General features: G+C 35.1%; 1 protein-coding gene across 2 annotated transcripts in view; it reads left to right on the top strand.

Moving 5' to 3' along the window:
• Window positions 1-17,129, top strand: part of ERO1A (endoplasmic reticulum oxidoreductase 1 alpha) — a 42,885-nt gene that overhangs the window by 7,455 nt on the left and 18,301 nt on the right. For both annotated transcript variants that reach the window (XM_007192862.2, XM_007192861.2), the window contains exons 3-7: window positions 116-199; window positions 2,271-2,309; window positions 12,040-12,116; window positions 12,211-12,284; window positions 16,185-16,305. In XM_007192862.2, the coding sequence (XP_007192924.1) occupies window positions 116-199; window positions 2,271-2,309; window positions 12,040-12,116; window positions 12,211-12,284; window positions 16,185-16,305 (395 nt within the window). The remainder of the gene's footprint in view (window positions 1-115; window positions 200-2,270; window positions 2,310-12,039; window positions 12,117-12,210; window positions 12,285-16,184; window positions 16,306-17,129) is intronic.

The raw sequence follows: 17,129 nt of genomic DNA, 5'->3' as shown, positions 1-17,129 counted from the left end.
AATAGAATGATTGTAGCCGATAACATGACCAGGTTATAGTATCATAATTCCACATCTGTCTGTTATAATCTCAAAATTCTTACTTTTATAACTTTTTTCTAATATTATTTTACAGGTAAACCTGAAAAGGCCGTGTCCTTTCTGGAATGAGATCAGCCAGTGTGGAAGAAGGGATTGTGCTGTCAAGCTTTGTCAATCGGTAAGAACAGTGTATGCATTTAAGAACTGTCACATGTTTTTTCTGAGTAATTGTGACTTTTGAAAGGGGCCAATGTAACTGAAATAATATTTCAATCCTTAGGTTAAATGTAATGTTGTTTAAAATTAACATATTAAAAACCTAAACTTACAAATATAAAACCTATTTTGAATTATTCTGTCTTCATAATAATAGAATTTAAATTTTGTGGTTAATATAATCCTTTGATTTATTACTGAGATTAATAGTTCTTTTGGCTTGATATTTGTTTTTCTTCTTTTTTTTTTTTTTAAATTTATTTATTTATTTATTTTTGGCTGTGTTGGGTCTTCGTTTCTGTGCGAGGGCTTTCTCCAGTTGCGGCGAGCGGGGGGGCCACTCTTCATCGCGGTGCGCGGGCCTCTCACTATCACGGCCTCTCTTGTTGCGGAGCACAGGCTCCAGACGCGCAGGCTCAGTAGTTGTGGCTCACGGGCCCAGTTGCTCTGCGGCATGTGGGATCTTCCCAGACCAGGGCTTGAACCCGTGTCCCCTGCATTGGCAGGCGGATTCTCAACCATTGCACCACCAGGGAAGCCCTGTTTTTCTTCTTATGTCTTACCCAAAGTTATGTTTGTAGTATTTAAAAAAAAATGAAATTAATTGAGGTACAAATACAATCCCTCCCTTTTTTTGTGGATGTATTAATTTTCTTCCTTGGGGAGGGTCTGGACAAAACCACTGGCTTTACTTAGGAATTCTCAGATTGTCTGCCCATAGAGGCTGGACTCTCTGTCAGTCGAAAGGCCGGTTATTTATTCCCTTTATAATGAATCAGAACAATGTTCTTTCACTTCCATTATTAATTGGCCAATGTGAAAAAGAAAAACAATATCCAGCTGTTAGTCTGGGAATAAGAAATGAGCACTCTGGTGGCTAAGTCTGTTTGGAGATCAATTCAGCAAATGTATCCAAACAATAAAAAAGGTACATATCACATAGTATGAGTGTGTTTCATGTTTGGTAATTGCAATCATTGTTGCTTTTGTTGTGGTCATCCATGTACAATGCTTGATGTCAGTCTATTTATCTCTTGTAAAAATAAAATACAGTGTGTGTGTGTGTGAAAAAAAAAAAAAAAGGTACATATCCTTTGACCTAGCAATTCTGCTAAGAATTTCACTTACTAAAATAATTAGATGTCCAGAGATGGCCATAAAGCAACACTGAATATTGTAAAGATGTCAGTTCGGCTGAAATCAGTCTATAAATTTGGCATAGTTTATTATATGAAAAAATTAGAAACCGTCTAAATATCTGGTCATAGGAAAAGACTAAAGACTATACATTGACCTAGTTCAGAGTGTAGAAGAGTACACAATAAAGTGATAGTCTCTGTGTAGGTCCTTCCCTTTGGGCAGGTGTAATCTATTTCAGGAATGTACTGAATATGCTTAGCATTAGAATAGGACCCTGCAATTTACAGAGCTCTCCCACATACATCATTCTCTCTACTCACAACATCACTTTGAGGATAGGCAGATAGGTCTTGTGTTATTAAGTGGCCAACACACAACTAAAAACTAGTACCATTTTCCTCTGAAAGCGGAAAGCGCCTTAAAAAATGGTTGATTCCAAGACTGGAACAAGAAATATACAAGATGAACCTGGAGTATCTTGTCATAACAGAAAACAAAAAGTGCTGTTAAAGATTACTGGGGTAATATAAATAAGACACAGGTGCAGATAAAGACACAGGTCAGCTAAAAAAGACACAGGTCAGCACTTAGTGGGTCTTCTAGTGGCCAAATGTGGGACAATTTGAGCATTAAAAGGAATAATGGCTAAGTGACTATTTTTACATTTCCGTGCTGTAATATAATATGTGTATAATCCATAGCATAACTTGTTGGATTTTTTGTTTGCTTTTAAGGAATAACATAAAGACTGCCTAACTATTCTCAGTTAAAAAATAACCTGTTAACTTCAGTAATTTGTTTTGTGAATTTTTCTTATAAATCGTAGAGCTTTAAAATATTTTTTCAGAAGATAGAATAAATGTCATCTAAAAGCATTTAAAAATTTTTTTCAGGATGAAGTTCCTGATGGAATTAAATCTGCAAGCTACAAGGTATGTACGTATACTTATTAATGTGTCTAGTATTGAGCAAAAACTAAAAAAATTAACTTCCCCTGCCAGCTACTACCCCACTTCTCTGCTCCCCTTTGCAGTGAAACCCCTTGAAAGTTATTTGTACTCAGTGGCTGTAATTCTTTTGTTTCTTTTCTTTAACTCTTTATTAAAGAAAACTTGAAAGGTAAAAGTAGAGGGGAAAAAACAAAATAAAACATGTGTACCCATCACGCAGCTTTAGCAGTTACCAATATGTGGTCAATCTTGTTTCATCTGTACCTCCCATTCCATTCTCCCAGTTATTTCAAAGCCAATCCGAGATAACTCATTTTGTTTACAAATACTTCATATACATCTCTAAGACAAAAAACACTAAAAAAGCCCCACATCACCAAAGTCAGGGTTCCAATTTCTCTAGTTGTTTCATATGTGCCTTAATAGTTGATTTGAAACAGGATTCAAACATATTCCACACATTACACTTAGTTGATGTCTCTATGTCTCTCTCTCTCTCTTTTTAAATAAATGAAAAAATTTATAATAGTTTTAGGTTTACAGAAAAATTGTAGAGATAGTACAGATTTTCCGTATACTCCATACCCAGTTTCCTCTATAATTAACACCTTACATTAGTATGGTACATTTGTTACAATTAATGAACCAATTTTGATATGTTATCACTAACTAAAGTCCATAGTTCATTCAGATTTCCTTAGTTTTCTACCTAATGTCCTTTTTCTGTTCCAGGATCCCATCCTGGAAACCACATTATATTTAGTTGTCATGTCTCCTTAGGCTCCTCTTGGCTGTGACAGTTTCTCAGACTTTCCTTGTTTTCGATGAGGTGTTTCAGAGGAGTACTGGTCAGGTATTTTGTGGAGTGTCCCTCAATTGGGATTTGTCGGGTATTTTTCTCATGATTAGACTGGGGTTATGTATTTTTGGAAAGAAGACCAGAGAGGTTAAAAAAAAAAAAGTGCCATTTCATCACATCCTATATCAAGGGTACATACTATCAACATGACTTATCACTGTTAATGTTAACCTTGATCACCTGGCTGAGGTATTTTTTGTCAGGTTTCTCCACTGCAGGTTTATTCTTTTTTTGCCGTTTCCATACTGTATTCTTTGGAAGGAAGTTACTAGGCCCCACCCACATTTTAGGAGTGCTTCATCTCCTTGAGGATATAAATTGTTTGGAATTCTTCAATGTGAGAGATTTGTTATCTTTTCCCTCCATTTCCTTATTTGTTCAATCATTTCTTTGTCTTGTGGGTATTTATTTTCTATCGTGGATGATAACCTAGTACTCCTTTATTTTGTTGTTCATATCGTTTCAGTTTTCCCAGTTGGGAGCTGTTTCACTTGGCTCCTGTGTCCCTTTGACATACCCCCATCACTGGTTTTTTTCCCTTTTGTTAGCACTTCTTTATTTTCTGGTTCTACTTGAACATTTCCTGCTCTTAAGTCTCTTTTAATCTAGATTCATTCCCCACCCCACCGCCCTTTTTTCTTTCTTTGCCACTTATGTGTTGAGGGAAATGAATCAATATCCTATAGAATTTCCCACATTATGTATTTAGTGATTGTGTCCCTGTCATGTCATTTAACATATCACTCTCTTCATTTTCCGTAAACTGGTAGTTAAGAATTATAGCTTATCAGAGTCAGATTCCCCTTTAAAATTACTTATTTTCTGCTTTATTGAGGTACAGTTGACTAATAAAATTGTAAGATGTTTATAGTGTACATTGTGATGATTTGATACATGCATACATTTTGAAAGGATTCCTCTCATTTAGTTAATTAACTCATCCGTCATCTCACATATTTATCTTTTTTTTTTTTTGGTGAGATCATTTAAGTTCTACTCTCAGCAAATATAAATGATACAATACAACAACAATGATACATCAACTGTGGTCACCATGTTACACATTAGATCCTCAGACCTTATTCATCTTATAGCTGAAAGTCTGTACCCTTTTACCAACCTCTCCCTGCTTTCCCCACCTCCTTGCCCCTGGCAACCACTTTTCTACTCTCTGTTTCTGTGAGTTTGACCTTTTTTTTTGTTTCTACATATAAGTGATACCATGCAGTATTTGTCTTTCTCTGTCTGGCTTATTTCATTTAGCACAGTGCCCTCAAGGCCCATCCATGTTGTAGCAAATGGCAGGATTTCCTTCCTTCTCATGGCCGAATAATATTTCATCATATATATATCTCACATCTTCTTTTTACATTCAACCATTGACAGACAGATTGTTTACGTATCTTGACTATTGTGAATAATGCTGCAATGAACATGGGAGTGCAGATATCTCTTTGATATCCTGTTTTCATTTCCTTGGGATATATACCCAGAAATGGGATTGCTCGGGCATTTGGTAGTTCCATTTTCAATTTTTTGAGAAACCTCTATACTGTTTTTCATAGTGGTTGCACCAATTTACATTCCCACCAACAGTGCACAATAGTTCCCTTTTCTCTTCATCCCTGCCAGTGCTGGTTATCCCTTGTCTTTTTGGTGATGGCCATTCTAACAGGTGTGAGGTGATGTCTCATGGTTTTGATTTGCATTTTCCTAATGATTAGTGATGCTGAGCACCTTTTCAGGTACCTCATTTGTATGTCTTCTTTGTAAAAATGTCTTTTCAGTTCCTCTGCCCGGTTTTTAATTGAATTGTTTGATTTTTTGCCATTAAGTTGTGTGAGTTCTTTAATATATTTTGGATATTAACTTCTTACCAGATAACCGATCTGCATATTTTTCTCCCATTCTGTAGGCTGCCCTTTCGTTTTGTTATTGGTTTCCTTTGCCGTGCTGAAGGTTTTTAGTTTGATGTAGTCCCAATTTGTTTATTTTTGCTTTTGTTGCCTTTGCTTTTGGTGTCAAATCCAAAATACCTTTGCTAAGTCTGGTACCAAGGAGCTTACCCTCTATGTTTTCTTATGGGTTCAGGTCTTAAGTTTAAGCCTTTAATCCATGTTGAGTTGATTTTTGCACATGGGGTAAAAAAGGGGTTAGTTTCATCCTTTTGCATGTGGTGCCCTGTAGTTAGATATTAAGGCTTATCAGATTCAGATTAATTTTTTGATATATATTCATTAGAGTTGCTGTGTACTTACAGTTGCATCACATAATGTCTGGTTTCCTCTTTTTTTTCACGATGTTAAGATTGATCTTTTGGGTCATTATATGTCCATTATAATGTTCCCTACTAGCTTTTTACCTGAAGGTTTTAGCAGCCTTGATGATTATTACCTAATTGCGTTATTTCATTGGGGGTTTGAAAATATTGATATTCTAATTTTATCATTTTTTCTATACTAACTATCCGTTATTATTGTATAAAGACCTTTTCTTGTCAACTCTTTGGATGCCTTGAAATACAGTTTATATAGAACACATAGAATAAATGCTTCATTCTTTTCCTTTGTTTAACAGTTTTCAGAATAATTATGAGTTGATGCCCCAGCACCTTCCAAAGTTGCCCAATAAGGTTTTTATTTTAAAGTATTAATATGAACTTAAGTTTTGACATATTTAATATATTGGAATCTTCTCTAGTCATTTAGTCATTATTTGTTTCAATGCTTGAGTTCCATCTTTGGCCATGAGAAGCTCCTTCAAGTTAGGAATTGTTGCCTTTTGAGATGATCCTAGTAGTCTTCATAGATTTTTTGCTTTCCATTATGAAAAGATGTCCTAGGCTTAGTTTGTACCTTTCGTGCTTCAGTCTTGGAATTAACCACTTTTCTAAGGAACGCTTAGCTCTTTTAGTGAGAAATGGTGTTTAATGATCATAACCTGAGCCATTGCGGTGCTAATTGTTTCGAGGCCTTTTTGGTGAACAAATTCAATTTTTGATCACAGGGTTTTAAAATACACCCAGAATCTTACAATCTTTATTGCTACTGCTGTATTTCAAGTCATTATCACTTTTTGTCTGGATTATGGCAGTAGCCTCTTAAATGGTCTCCCTACTTGTAACCATGCTCTCTATATTAGTCTGTTCTAAAGACAGCAGCCAGAGTGATTTTTTTCCCAATAGATTTATTTATTTATTTATTTTTGGCTGTGTTGGTTCTTCGTTGCCGCCCTTGGGCTTTCTCTAATTGCAGCGAGCGGGGGCTACTCTTCGTTGTGGTGCACAGGCTTCTCATTGCGGTGGCTTCTCTTGTTGAGGAGCACGGGCTCTAGGGTGCGCGGGCTTCAGTAGTTGCGGCTCGTGGGCTCTAGAGCGCAGGCTCAGTAGTTGTGGCACACGGGCTTAGCTGCTCTGCAGCATGTGGGATCTTCCCAGACCAGGGCTCGAACCCTTGTCCCCTGCATTGGCAGGTGGATTCTTAACCACTGTGCCACCAGGGAAGCCCCAGAGTGATTTTTTTTTTAAACAAAGATATCAGATTGTATCTCTCCTCTGTTTAAAGTGTCCCGTCTCCCTTGCAGTAAAATCCAAAGCCCTTATTTAGTAACAAGAGCAAATAAAGTGACCATATGCCAAGGTTTGCCTGGGACAGAACCAGTTTATGCTTGTTGTTCTGGCATCCTGTCTGATTTATTATTTGTCTTGCGTTTTAAATTTTTTAAATAAAATATTAACAGTTGCATTAAAGTAAGTTCGGATAGATTTGGTTGACCAAATGCTTTGTATTTCTAGCTTCCTCTGTTGTCTTCTCTCTCATATAATATTTCAGATGTATGTACACTAAAGACTTCTTACTTCAACACAAAGATGACCAATAATAACTTGTCCTTCTTCTCCTGACCTTTTCTAGATGTAAAGAAACTAAACCTTTCTTTCAAAGACAACATCCTAGGTGACTACTGATAAAATAATTTCAGTCAGTCACAAATGGCTGGGGACAGCTAACTCCTTACAGTCTTTTTTTTTTTTTAACATCTTTATTGGAGTATAATTGCTTTACAATGGTGTGTTTCTGCTGTATAACAAAGTGAATCAGCTATATGTATACATATACCCCCATGTGCCCTCCCTCTTGCATCTCCCTCCCACCCTCCCTATCCCACCCCTGTAGGTGGTCACAAAGCATCAAGCTGATCTCCCTGTGCTATGCGGCTGCTTCCCACTAGCTATCTGTTTTACATTTGATAGTGTATATATGTCCATCCCACTCTCTCACTTCGTCCCAGCTTACCCTTCCCCCTCCCTGTGTCCTTACAGTCTTGGCAAGTGGGGGGAGAAGCATTGGCCACTGCTGTGCTGCTGGTCTTTTGGAGTTAGCAGCCATTTGTACTGTGGTATGTGTCATACCTGTGATATATCTTAAGCTGCCAAGCTGCCATTTGACTGGTCAGTGAAAAACCTGGGAAATTATAGGTTAGGCTTATGAGAAATATGTATGGGAAACAGAGGATGAGCAATCCTGCATACAGAGAGTAGTCCTTTATAGTGGCTTTAATCCTTTATTGCATAGTGCAAATCAACCACTTATTACTATTTAGTACTTTTAAAATTTTACAATGAATCCTTTTGCCTGAAATAACTAAAAGAGGAAAAAGGAAGTACATGTTTAATGAAAAATGAAGTACTGAATTTCCATTTCTTAGAACAGTTGATGATGACATATAACTTGCACAAAGGTCATCGTTTACTATCCATAAGGGCCATGGAAGTATCACTGATCATATGAAAATCCAAACACACAGATCTGCTGACACAGCCTTAGCATCTACTTTGTAAGTTAGTGTTTGTTTTAAGAAGACTGTGTTTAAGACAATTTGACACGTGTATCTGGAGACAGTGCATTTACATTATCATTCTGGGATATGTGATTTTTCATTTAGACTAAATAACTGTTCTAAATTAAATTTTTCTGATATTTTATTATGAAAATTTTCATGCATACAGCAAAGTTGAAGGAATTTTCCTGAGAATACTCTTATACTAATCACCTAGATTCTTCCATTAACATTTTCATAAACTCACTTTACCACATATCTGTCCATCTGTCAATCCTTCTAGCCATCCATTAAACCATCTTATTTTTTTGATTCATTTCAAATAAATTGTGAGCATCAGTACACATTGCCCTCACTATATGTCATTAACTGGATATATACATAACTGGAAGTATATCATTAAGTAGAGTCCAATATTTGCATACGTGTATGTTTCATAAAATTAATATACAATGAAGTGCACAAGTCTTAAGTGTGCATTTGTTAAATGCATACACCTGTGTAACTTAGGCTTCTGTTTCAATATAGAACGTTACTGTTACCCTAGAAAGTTGCTTCATACTCTGTCCCAGCCAATCCATACTCCTTCCCTAGAGGAAACCACTGTTCTGCACTTTTCCCACCTTAGACCTAAACTAATTTTACTCATTTTTGATTCTGCATTTTCTTATGCATACACAGAGTGAAGTCATAGCTATTAATGTGTTGGCTCCAGTGCAGAGCTTTGCACATTATTAGATGATGCCATTATCAGCTGTTTCCAATAGAAAATCATTTAATTCCAAAAATTGTTTGATTTTTCCATTCAGTTGATGGACTCAAAGTAAAACTTTTGGAAGTTCATTCTGTTGAAGGAAAACATTTGTCACTGAACGGTAGTATAAATTCATTTAAAGTTCAAAATTGAAGACAAAGGGTTTGTTTTGTGGTGATAATACACATACAGATTTTGGTAAAAACAATGTCCTGGTAAAAACAATGTCCTTACTAAATCAAGAAATCTGTGGAGCAGAAATGAATTTGTAATTGGTTGAGGTATATACATAATTCATAACTGCATCCAAACATGCTGTGATATCTTACCACTTAAGATAGAAGTGGTAATTGTCAAAATATATAGGTTTTTGTGTTTATGTTATATACTAAGTAATGACTATAAAGTTTTGAAATGAAGATGATGCTGAAGAAAATATTACCTTAGCATGGCAGTAGGACTTTCTTTGCTGTCCATCATCAATCCAATTTTATAAATGTTTGAGCCTTTGAAGAACTATTTTGTAAAACAACCCAAGAGTCCTTCATTGGTGTTGATTGATTTTTAATAAATGAACCCTCTAAATGTTGGTTGCATTTTCAAAATCAGTAGAAAATCATTATTCAAAGTATGAATTAGTGGAATGCTTAAAGAAAAGAACAAAACAAATTTCAGCTTTTGAAGATTTAGCAAGTTGCACTTATTATAACAAAGCTTGTAAACAAAGACCTTAAATATTTATTCCTATGAAAACTAGGGAGGAATTGTACACATTAAGTGAGGAAAGCTCAAATGGTGTACTAGATTAAATTCTGAAATTTTGTAATTGTATTTTGGAGAATCTCCCCTTGTGGGAAGAGTCTCCTCTTGGTGAACTCTTGCTTTTAGCTGGATAAATTTATATTCTGACCTGAAATGGAATGAAATTAAGAAGGCTTACAATTTCATGGAATCTCTATTTGGCAAAACATTTAAAATAATTTAAAAAATAAAGACAACTTATTTGATGAGTTTTATCTTAGAATATTTACTGAAGAAATTTATTTTAGAGGCAAAGACTAGAACTGTGAAAATATGTGGGCTAAAATATTTTCATATATTTACCTGTGGAGATAATATTTTCTCAATTAAAAATTATATCTGCAGGGAAGAGTCAGTTGAAGGTATGGATGATTTCAAATTAACCTTAAAATTAACTTTGAAGACGATTGTGGGCAATTTTATGAAACATTGAAAATAATAAGCGTATTGGAAAAATTATTTTTCTTCAGAAAAAATGCCAATGACATAGTTTTGAGACAGATGTGACTTACAAAGCTGATTAAATTATTAAGTAGGAACTAAGAAAAGTTATTTTGTTTAACTTATGTTTTAATAAAGTTAAAAAATTTTATTTTAAATATACATAGGTATATTAAAATACATAGGTATATGTTATCTTTTGAACAATTTTGTTTACTTTTTGATAAGTATTTTTAACTTTTTATTTTGAAATAATGTCATATAGAAAAGTAGCGGGCTTCCCTGGTGGCGCAGTGGTTGAGAGTCTGCCTGCCAATGCAGGGGACACGGGTTCGAGCCCTGGTCTGGGAGGATCCCGCATGCCGCGGAGCGACTAAGCCCGTGAGCCACAGTTGCTGAGCCTGCGCGTCTGGAGCCTGTGCTCCGCAACGGGAGAGGCCGCGATGGTGAGAGGCCTGCGCACCGCGATGAAGAGTGGCCCCCACTTGCCGCAGCTGGAGAGGGCCCTCGCACAGAAATGAAGACCCAACACAGCCATAAATAAATAAATAAATAAATAAATAAAATTAAAAAAAAAAAAAAAAAAGAAAAGTAGCAATATTAATATAAAGACATTTTGTACACTTTTTATAAACATTCACTAATTTTTAATATTTTGCCTCATTTGTTTTAGCATGCTTTTTCTATATACATATTCTTATTGTTTTCTGAACCATTTGAGAGTAGGCTGAACACAGCATATCCCTTTACGCATTAATACTTAATAATGTATAAAAGAATTTCATTTTTTTTTTTTTTAAAGGATTTTCTTTTTAATTAATTAATTTATTTATTTTTGTCTGTATTGGGTCTTCGGTTCGTGCGAGGGCTTTCTCCAGTTGCGGCAAGCGGGGGCCACTCTTCATCGCGGTGCGGGGACCGCTCTTCATCGCGGTGCGCGGGCCTTTCTCCATCGCGGCCCCTCCCGTTGCGGGGCACAGGCTCCAGACGCGCAGGCTCAGCAATTGTGGCTCACGGGCCCAGCTGCTCCGTGGCATGTGGGATCTTCCCAGACCAGGGCTCGAACCCGTGTCCCCTGCATTAGCAGGCAGATTCTCAACCACTGCGCCACCAGGGAAGCCCCAGAATTTCATTTTTGAAAGTAGTTTTTGAATTGAACGGTCTTTAGGTCGACCAACGTAATGAAACAACGTTGTAATTCAGTACATAAGTGTTTCAAAAAATTGTATCATTTCAGTTATTTTAGTGTTCCCTTTTATCCTCAAAAGAGTCCTAGTCTGGACAGTCATTTGTGTGGTCATCCTAACAATAAGGACATAATAGGCACTCAGTTAATATTTGTTGAGTGATTGAATTTGTGGCCTCCTGCTTCCAATGTTGTCTTTTAGCTGTACGGTGGTGATGACTGGTGTGTTGTGAAATCTCATGATCCACACTCACTTCCCCTGTGCCATGTACACAGCTAGCAGAATATATATAGTGACTTAGACATTGAGACGAAATGTGGTTGTTAAAGAATATATTTTAAGCATCTAAAGATATTGGAATACTTTTTATAAGATTTGGTAGACTCCAGGGCATTTTTAGAATCATGGCATTTAGAGCTGAAATGGATCGTAGACACACAAGATCTAGCCCAACCACTTATTTTATGGAAGAGAAAACTGATGCTCACAGTTAGGTCATTAGGAAAGTGGGACATTGCTCCATGACTCCTTGCCAAGTGATTTCTTTAACCTCAAAGATTTTCTTAATGGACATTTTGATAATGAGTTATCAGACTATAAACTATTCTTTATTTTGTCAACATATAGTAAATCGTGTTCGTCAACAAAACAAAGGGCAAAGACTTTTATTTTTTAACTTCACGAGGAATGTGGGGCTAATTTTTTTTTTTTTTAAGTTTTGAAGCCAGGGGGATGGTGCTATGTATAAAAGAACCCCAAATTCCTTTGAAATTCTTTTTTAAAAGTTTTAAAAATGCAATCAGTTGAATTCTATTTATTTCCCTTTTGTTTTAGTATTCTGAAGAAGCCAATAATCTCATTGAAGAATGTGAGCAAGCCGAACGACTTGGAGCTGTGGATGAATCTCTAAGGTTTGGGGTTTTTTTGCAGTAGTATTTTACGCTTTTTCATGTGAAATGTTAACTTAAGAAAAAGAATAACTCTATTTCTTTTCTTTGTTTAAAGTGAAGAAACACAGAAGGCTGTTCTTCAGTGGACCAAGCATGATGATTCCTCAGACAACTTCTGTGAAGCTGATGGTATAACATTTTTTTATGCATATTAAGATTGTGCCTAAGGAAAAGAAATTCTTTTAAAATAATTTAAAAAATTATTTCTAACAGTTTGGCAGTTCCTCAAAAAGCTAAACACAGAATTACCATATGACTTAACAGTTCAACTCCTCAGCATATATCCAAAAATATTGAAGACAGGGAAGCAAATACTTGTACACCCATGTTCACAGCAGCATTATTCACAACAGCCAAAAGGTGGAAACAACCCAAGTATCCATCAGCAGATGAATGTATAAACAAAGTGTGGTATACACGTACAATGGAATACTATTCAGCCGTAAAAAGAAATGAAGTTCTGATACATGCTGCAATATGGATAAACATTGAAAACATTAAGATAAATGAAATAGGCCAGACACAAAAGGACAAATATTGTATGATTCCACTTATATGATATATAGAGAGTAGGCAAATTGATAGAGGCAGTAAGTACATTTGAGGTGACCAGGAGTTAGGGGGAGGGGAGAATGGGGTGTTATTGCTTAATGGTTACAGTGTTTCTGTTTGAGGTCATAGAAAAGTTTGGAAACAGCAATGATGGTTGCATAACATTGTGAATGTGTACAATTAATGCCATTGAATTGTGCTCTTAAACATGGTTAAAATGGCAAATTTCATGTTATATATATTTTACCACAATAAAACAATTTAAAAAGAAAACCCAGTTTCTGGAAAAGAAAAATTTACCTCCTGAGTTTTGCAGTTCTGTGTACTTAGTAATATATATAATTTTTGTGATATATACAGGTATTTTGCATAAATAGATAAAAGGTAGAGATTGCAAAAACCTGCTTTTGATATATTGGCCTTGGATTGTTAAACATTTTCCTTAATGATGGTCTGTGTTATTTTTGGAAAAGAGAAAAACGAACCATGAGTTATGTCTGTGACATCTAAAACTAAGCCAGAGCTCTGATATGATTAAAATCTAGGAGCCCTAGAACCCATTAGAACCATTTGATTTATGGATTTATTTATTTAGATTTATAGATTCTCCTAGTCTTCCTTTTTTTTAGTATCTCCTTTTTTGTAAGTTTGTTAGCCTTTTAATTGGCTAAACAAAATTAAACCAAATTGAGTTTCTGTATCCTTCTTTGGTTCTTTTGGAACAGATTAATGATCTTCTAAAAAATCAGTGAAAAGAACGATATAGATCATTTTAATTATAAGCAAAAGATGAATCTTGCAACACCCCTTCCCCCCCAAAAAAAGAGGGAAGAAAAAGGGAAAGTACTTATTTTTAATTTGTGGCCTCATTTTGGAAAAAAAAGATATATATGCTTTCCTTAATAAAAACTATGACCATATTTTGGCAGATACATATCTATAATCCTTTATTCCTAATTCCCAAATCTGAAAACTTTGAAAAATGAACATTTTTCTCCTTAAATTTAGTACAGATTCATTCAGTGCGAATATTCATGTTTTTACTGCATGTTTATATTCATGTTTTTATGTGTTTGATTAAAGGTTGCTTCATGTTTGGTAATTGCAATCATTGTTGCTTTTGTTGTGGTCATCCATGTACAATGCTTGGTGTCAGTCTATTTATCTCTTGTAAAAATAAAATACACTGTGTGTGTGTGTGAAAAAAAAAAAAAAAAAGTTTGCTGTCCCAGTCCCTGCTAGAATAATATTGAACATATGTTGCATGTACTGTATTACCTTTCTAAAATCTGAAAAGTTCTGATTTCCAAAATACATTTGGCCCCAAGGGTGTTGGGTAAAGAACTGTAGACTTATATCTAGCTTTAGGCCAGTAAAGAAAGGGGGATAAAATGCTCTACCAACCCTAACTTTGCCGTCTTTTCTGCAAGGATTCTTTGGCTTAAACATTGCTATGTGAGATAAAATTCAACTTATAACATGCAGCATAATTTTTTTAGGCCTGCAGTGTTAGAGAAAGAATGGTAATACTTTAACCAAAATATCCTTTGAAGACTACATGCTTACATTTGTGTCACAAATCAATAAGTCACTCCTTATATGGTGGAGTTCTGTTATCTTGGGTGAATAACTTGTCCATTTATATTTGTTTCTTCTGTTAAAGGAGGGTAAATATTAAAAAAAAAAAAGGACAGCTTTATAAGGAATAAATAATGTATGTAAACGGTATGTAGAGGATAGAAGGTATTTTGTAAATCCTAATTAGAAATTTGAGCTTTTGTTATCTGGCAAAATAAGGTTACAGTAACCTTTTTTTTAGTAAAGTTGGGAGAGAGGAAGTATTTGTTGTAAGTAAAATTATGTCAACTAATGTTTATCTCTAACGAGGCAAGATATTAAAAATTTAATCATTCCTTGGTGATTAGTTTTCTGTCTTAAAGTTCTAGATGCTGAGTGTTATTTATATATATATTTTAAGAGTTAGAGTTATTTTTTATGAATTTATTATAATTTGCTATACTGAGGTAATACCTATAGCATTAATTGAGATGAACAGAGATATCTGTTCCTGAACTAGGTGATTCCATGCAGATTTGTTTTTTAAATTTTTATTTTTACTTCTTCTAGTTATTTTAATTGCTACTTCTGCTTTGGACTCTCAGTTATTTCTAGGTGCTGTCACTGGGCTGTTTCTAGAAGCAAATCTGCCCCTAATTTATGACTCTAATGAACTGTGAATTGGGATAAAAATAACCAAGCATAGTTTTATCTTTGTTTTTTAAATGAGAAGTAGGTACTCTAGAGAGCTTGATGGATTCTCGTGTAAGCATCTTTCTGCTCAGATTTTTGTCATCTACTTTGGTTGCTTTGAGGCCATTTTCACTCACTTCCTCATTCTTTGTTGGTTCATACTGTTAAGCTTTATCAATGAGTCCGGTATTACTGTGTTATTAACTAATTCCCCAGAGCCACTGAGGACCAAGGGCCATATTTTTTTGGTTTTATTTTAAAGTTGTAACACATTATACAAATTTATAGAACGTATGAGAAACCAATATCCCACCAATTTTGGTATGTTTTCCACATATCTCTGTAATTAACTTTTCTATAATGCTTATCTTTTCATTTTATTAGATAGCCTTTGTACTTAACAGTTCTGTTTACTGTAAAATGGTCTATTAAGATATAGCATAATACCAGTGCCATAGCTAATATTTATTATACTCCTACTGTTGTTCTGAGCACTCTGCACATATAAACTTCTTTACGTCTCACAGTAATGCTATGAGTATTATCTCCATTTTACAAATGAGGGCACCAAGGCATAGAGAATTTACATAACTTGACCAGGGTTCCGAAGTGAATAAGTAGTGGGGCCTGGATTCTAACCCAGGCACTCGCGCTCCAGAGACCGTGCTCTGCTCTCTTGGACATTTAGGTTGCTTCTGATTTTCCCTTTTATAAATAATGCTGATACAAATATCATCCTGCTTATAACTTTTTGAATATTTAGGATTATACCTTTGGGACAGCTTTGTAGTGGATCCTGATGGTGGTCATGTAAGAAGGAAGTATTTGGTAACAAACTGTATGGTACTAATATGTCTTCATTTACCTTAGTTACTGATGAACTGCTTGTGGTTAATGTGATGAGGAATGTAAGGTATATTCTTTGCCTGGATAGCTTATAAGAATTGAATTACTATGTTCCTTCAATTCTAAAATTCACATGTTCCTTTTTTTTTTTTTTACCATTTCTAAAACCAAGATGCTTTTGTAAACAGTGTGTAATTTAATGTGGCTGTGTTTGTTCCTTCTTTTCCCTTCTTTTTAGGATTTCTTCTAAAAAGGTGTTTTTAAATCCTAGATGCATTGTTACATTTGTGGTGCCTTAGAATCGATGGAATACAGTCTGTCATATTAGCCTTTTAAGGTTACTGAAAAGAAGAAAGATTATTAAAACATTTTGTTTTACAGACATACAGTCTCCTGATGCTGAATATGTCGATTTGCTCCTTAATCCTGAGCGCTACACGGGTTACAAGGGACCAGATGCTTGGAAGATATGGAATGTCATCTATGAAGAAAACTGTTTTAAGTACGTGTCGTTTTCATTTCGAAATTCCTGAAAGATGTGTTCATTTCTCTTTATAAACAAATAAACAAAATCACAATGATTTAAAAGAACAAGTCAAATTCACCTTATTAAAGGATGTATTTAGACATGGAAACGTACTTGTTCATTAATCCAGTTCCCCTCTGGGGAAACATGTGGACATGCGTTTCAACAAATAATTCTTTGTTCTTTAAAACACTTAGAACAGTGTTAGACTTTTATGGGAGTACTGTAGGCATTTCACAAATGTTCCTTAAGTGAATTATAGAATCTAATTTTTTAAATTAATTTTCATTGGAGTATAGTTGCTTTACAATGTTCTGTTAGTTTCTGCTGTACTAGAATCTCATTTTATAGATGAGGTAACCTAGAGCCAGAGAGATCATATAGTTAGTGGCAGGGAATAGGTTAGGATGTATAATTCCTAATTCTCTTTTTGGTGTTCTATACTCCTCTTTTTGTGGCTATAGTTATTTTACCTGCTTTAAAGTTAAATTCTTTTCGGAGAATAATTATAATTAGTAACATTTGAGCGCTCACGGTGTGCCAGGTATTGTGCTAAGTATGTTACATACATTTTCTCCTTTAGTCCTTGTAATAACCCTGTGCTGTAGTCATCACTGTTTATAGATGGAGAAACTGAGAGTTGGAAAGGTTAAGTGATTTGCCTAGTGTCAAAGATCTAGTAAGTGGAAGAACCCCATTTGTACTGTTACCCACTACAATGGAAGCTGTCAATTTGATCATTGAGAGACTGAGACATGCTTCAAGTTTGCCCACTTGTAAGCCTCTAGGCTGTAAACAAT

This window comes from Balaenoptera acutorostrata, chromosome 3, assembly GCF_949987535.1.
Source record: "Balaenoptera acutorostrata chromosome 3, mBalAcu1.1, whole genome shotgun sequence".
NCBI classification, from domain to species: domain Eukaryota; kingdom Metazoa; phylum Chordata; class Mammalia; order Artiodactyla; family Balaenopteridae; genus Balaenoptera; species Balaenoptera acutorostrata.
This window is presented reverse-complemented; position numbering and strand designations above follow the sequence as displayed.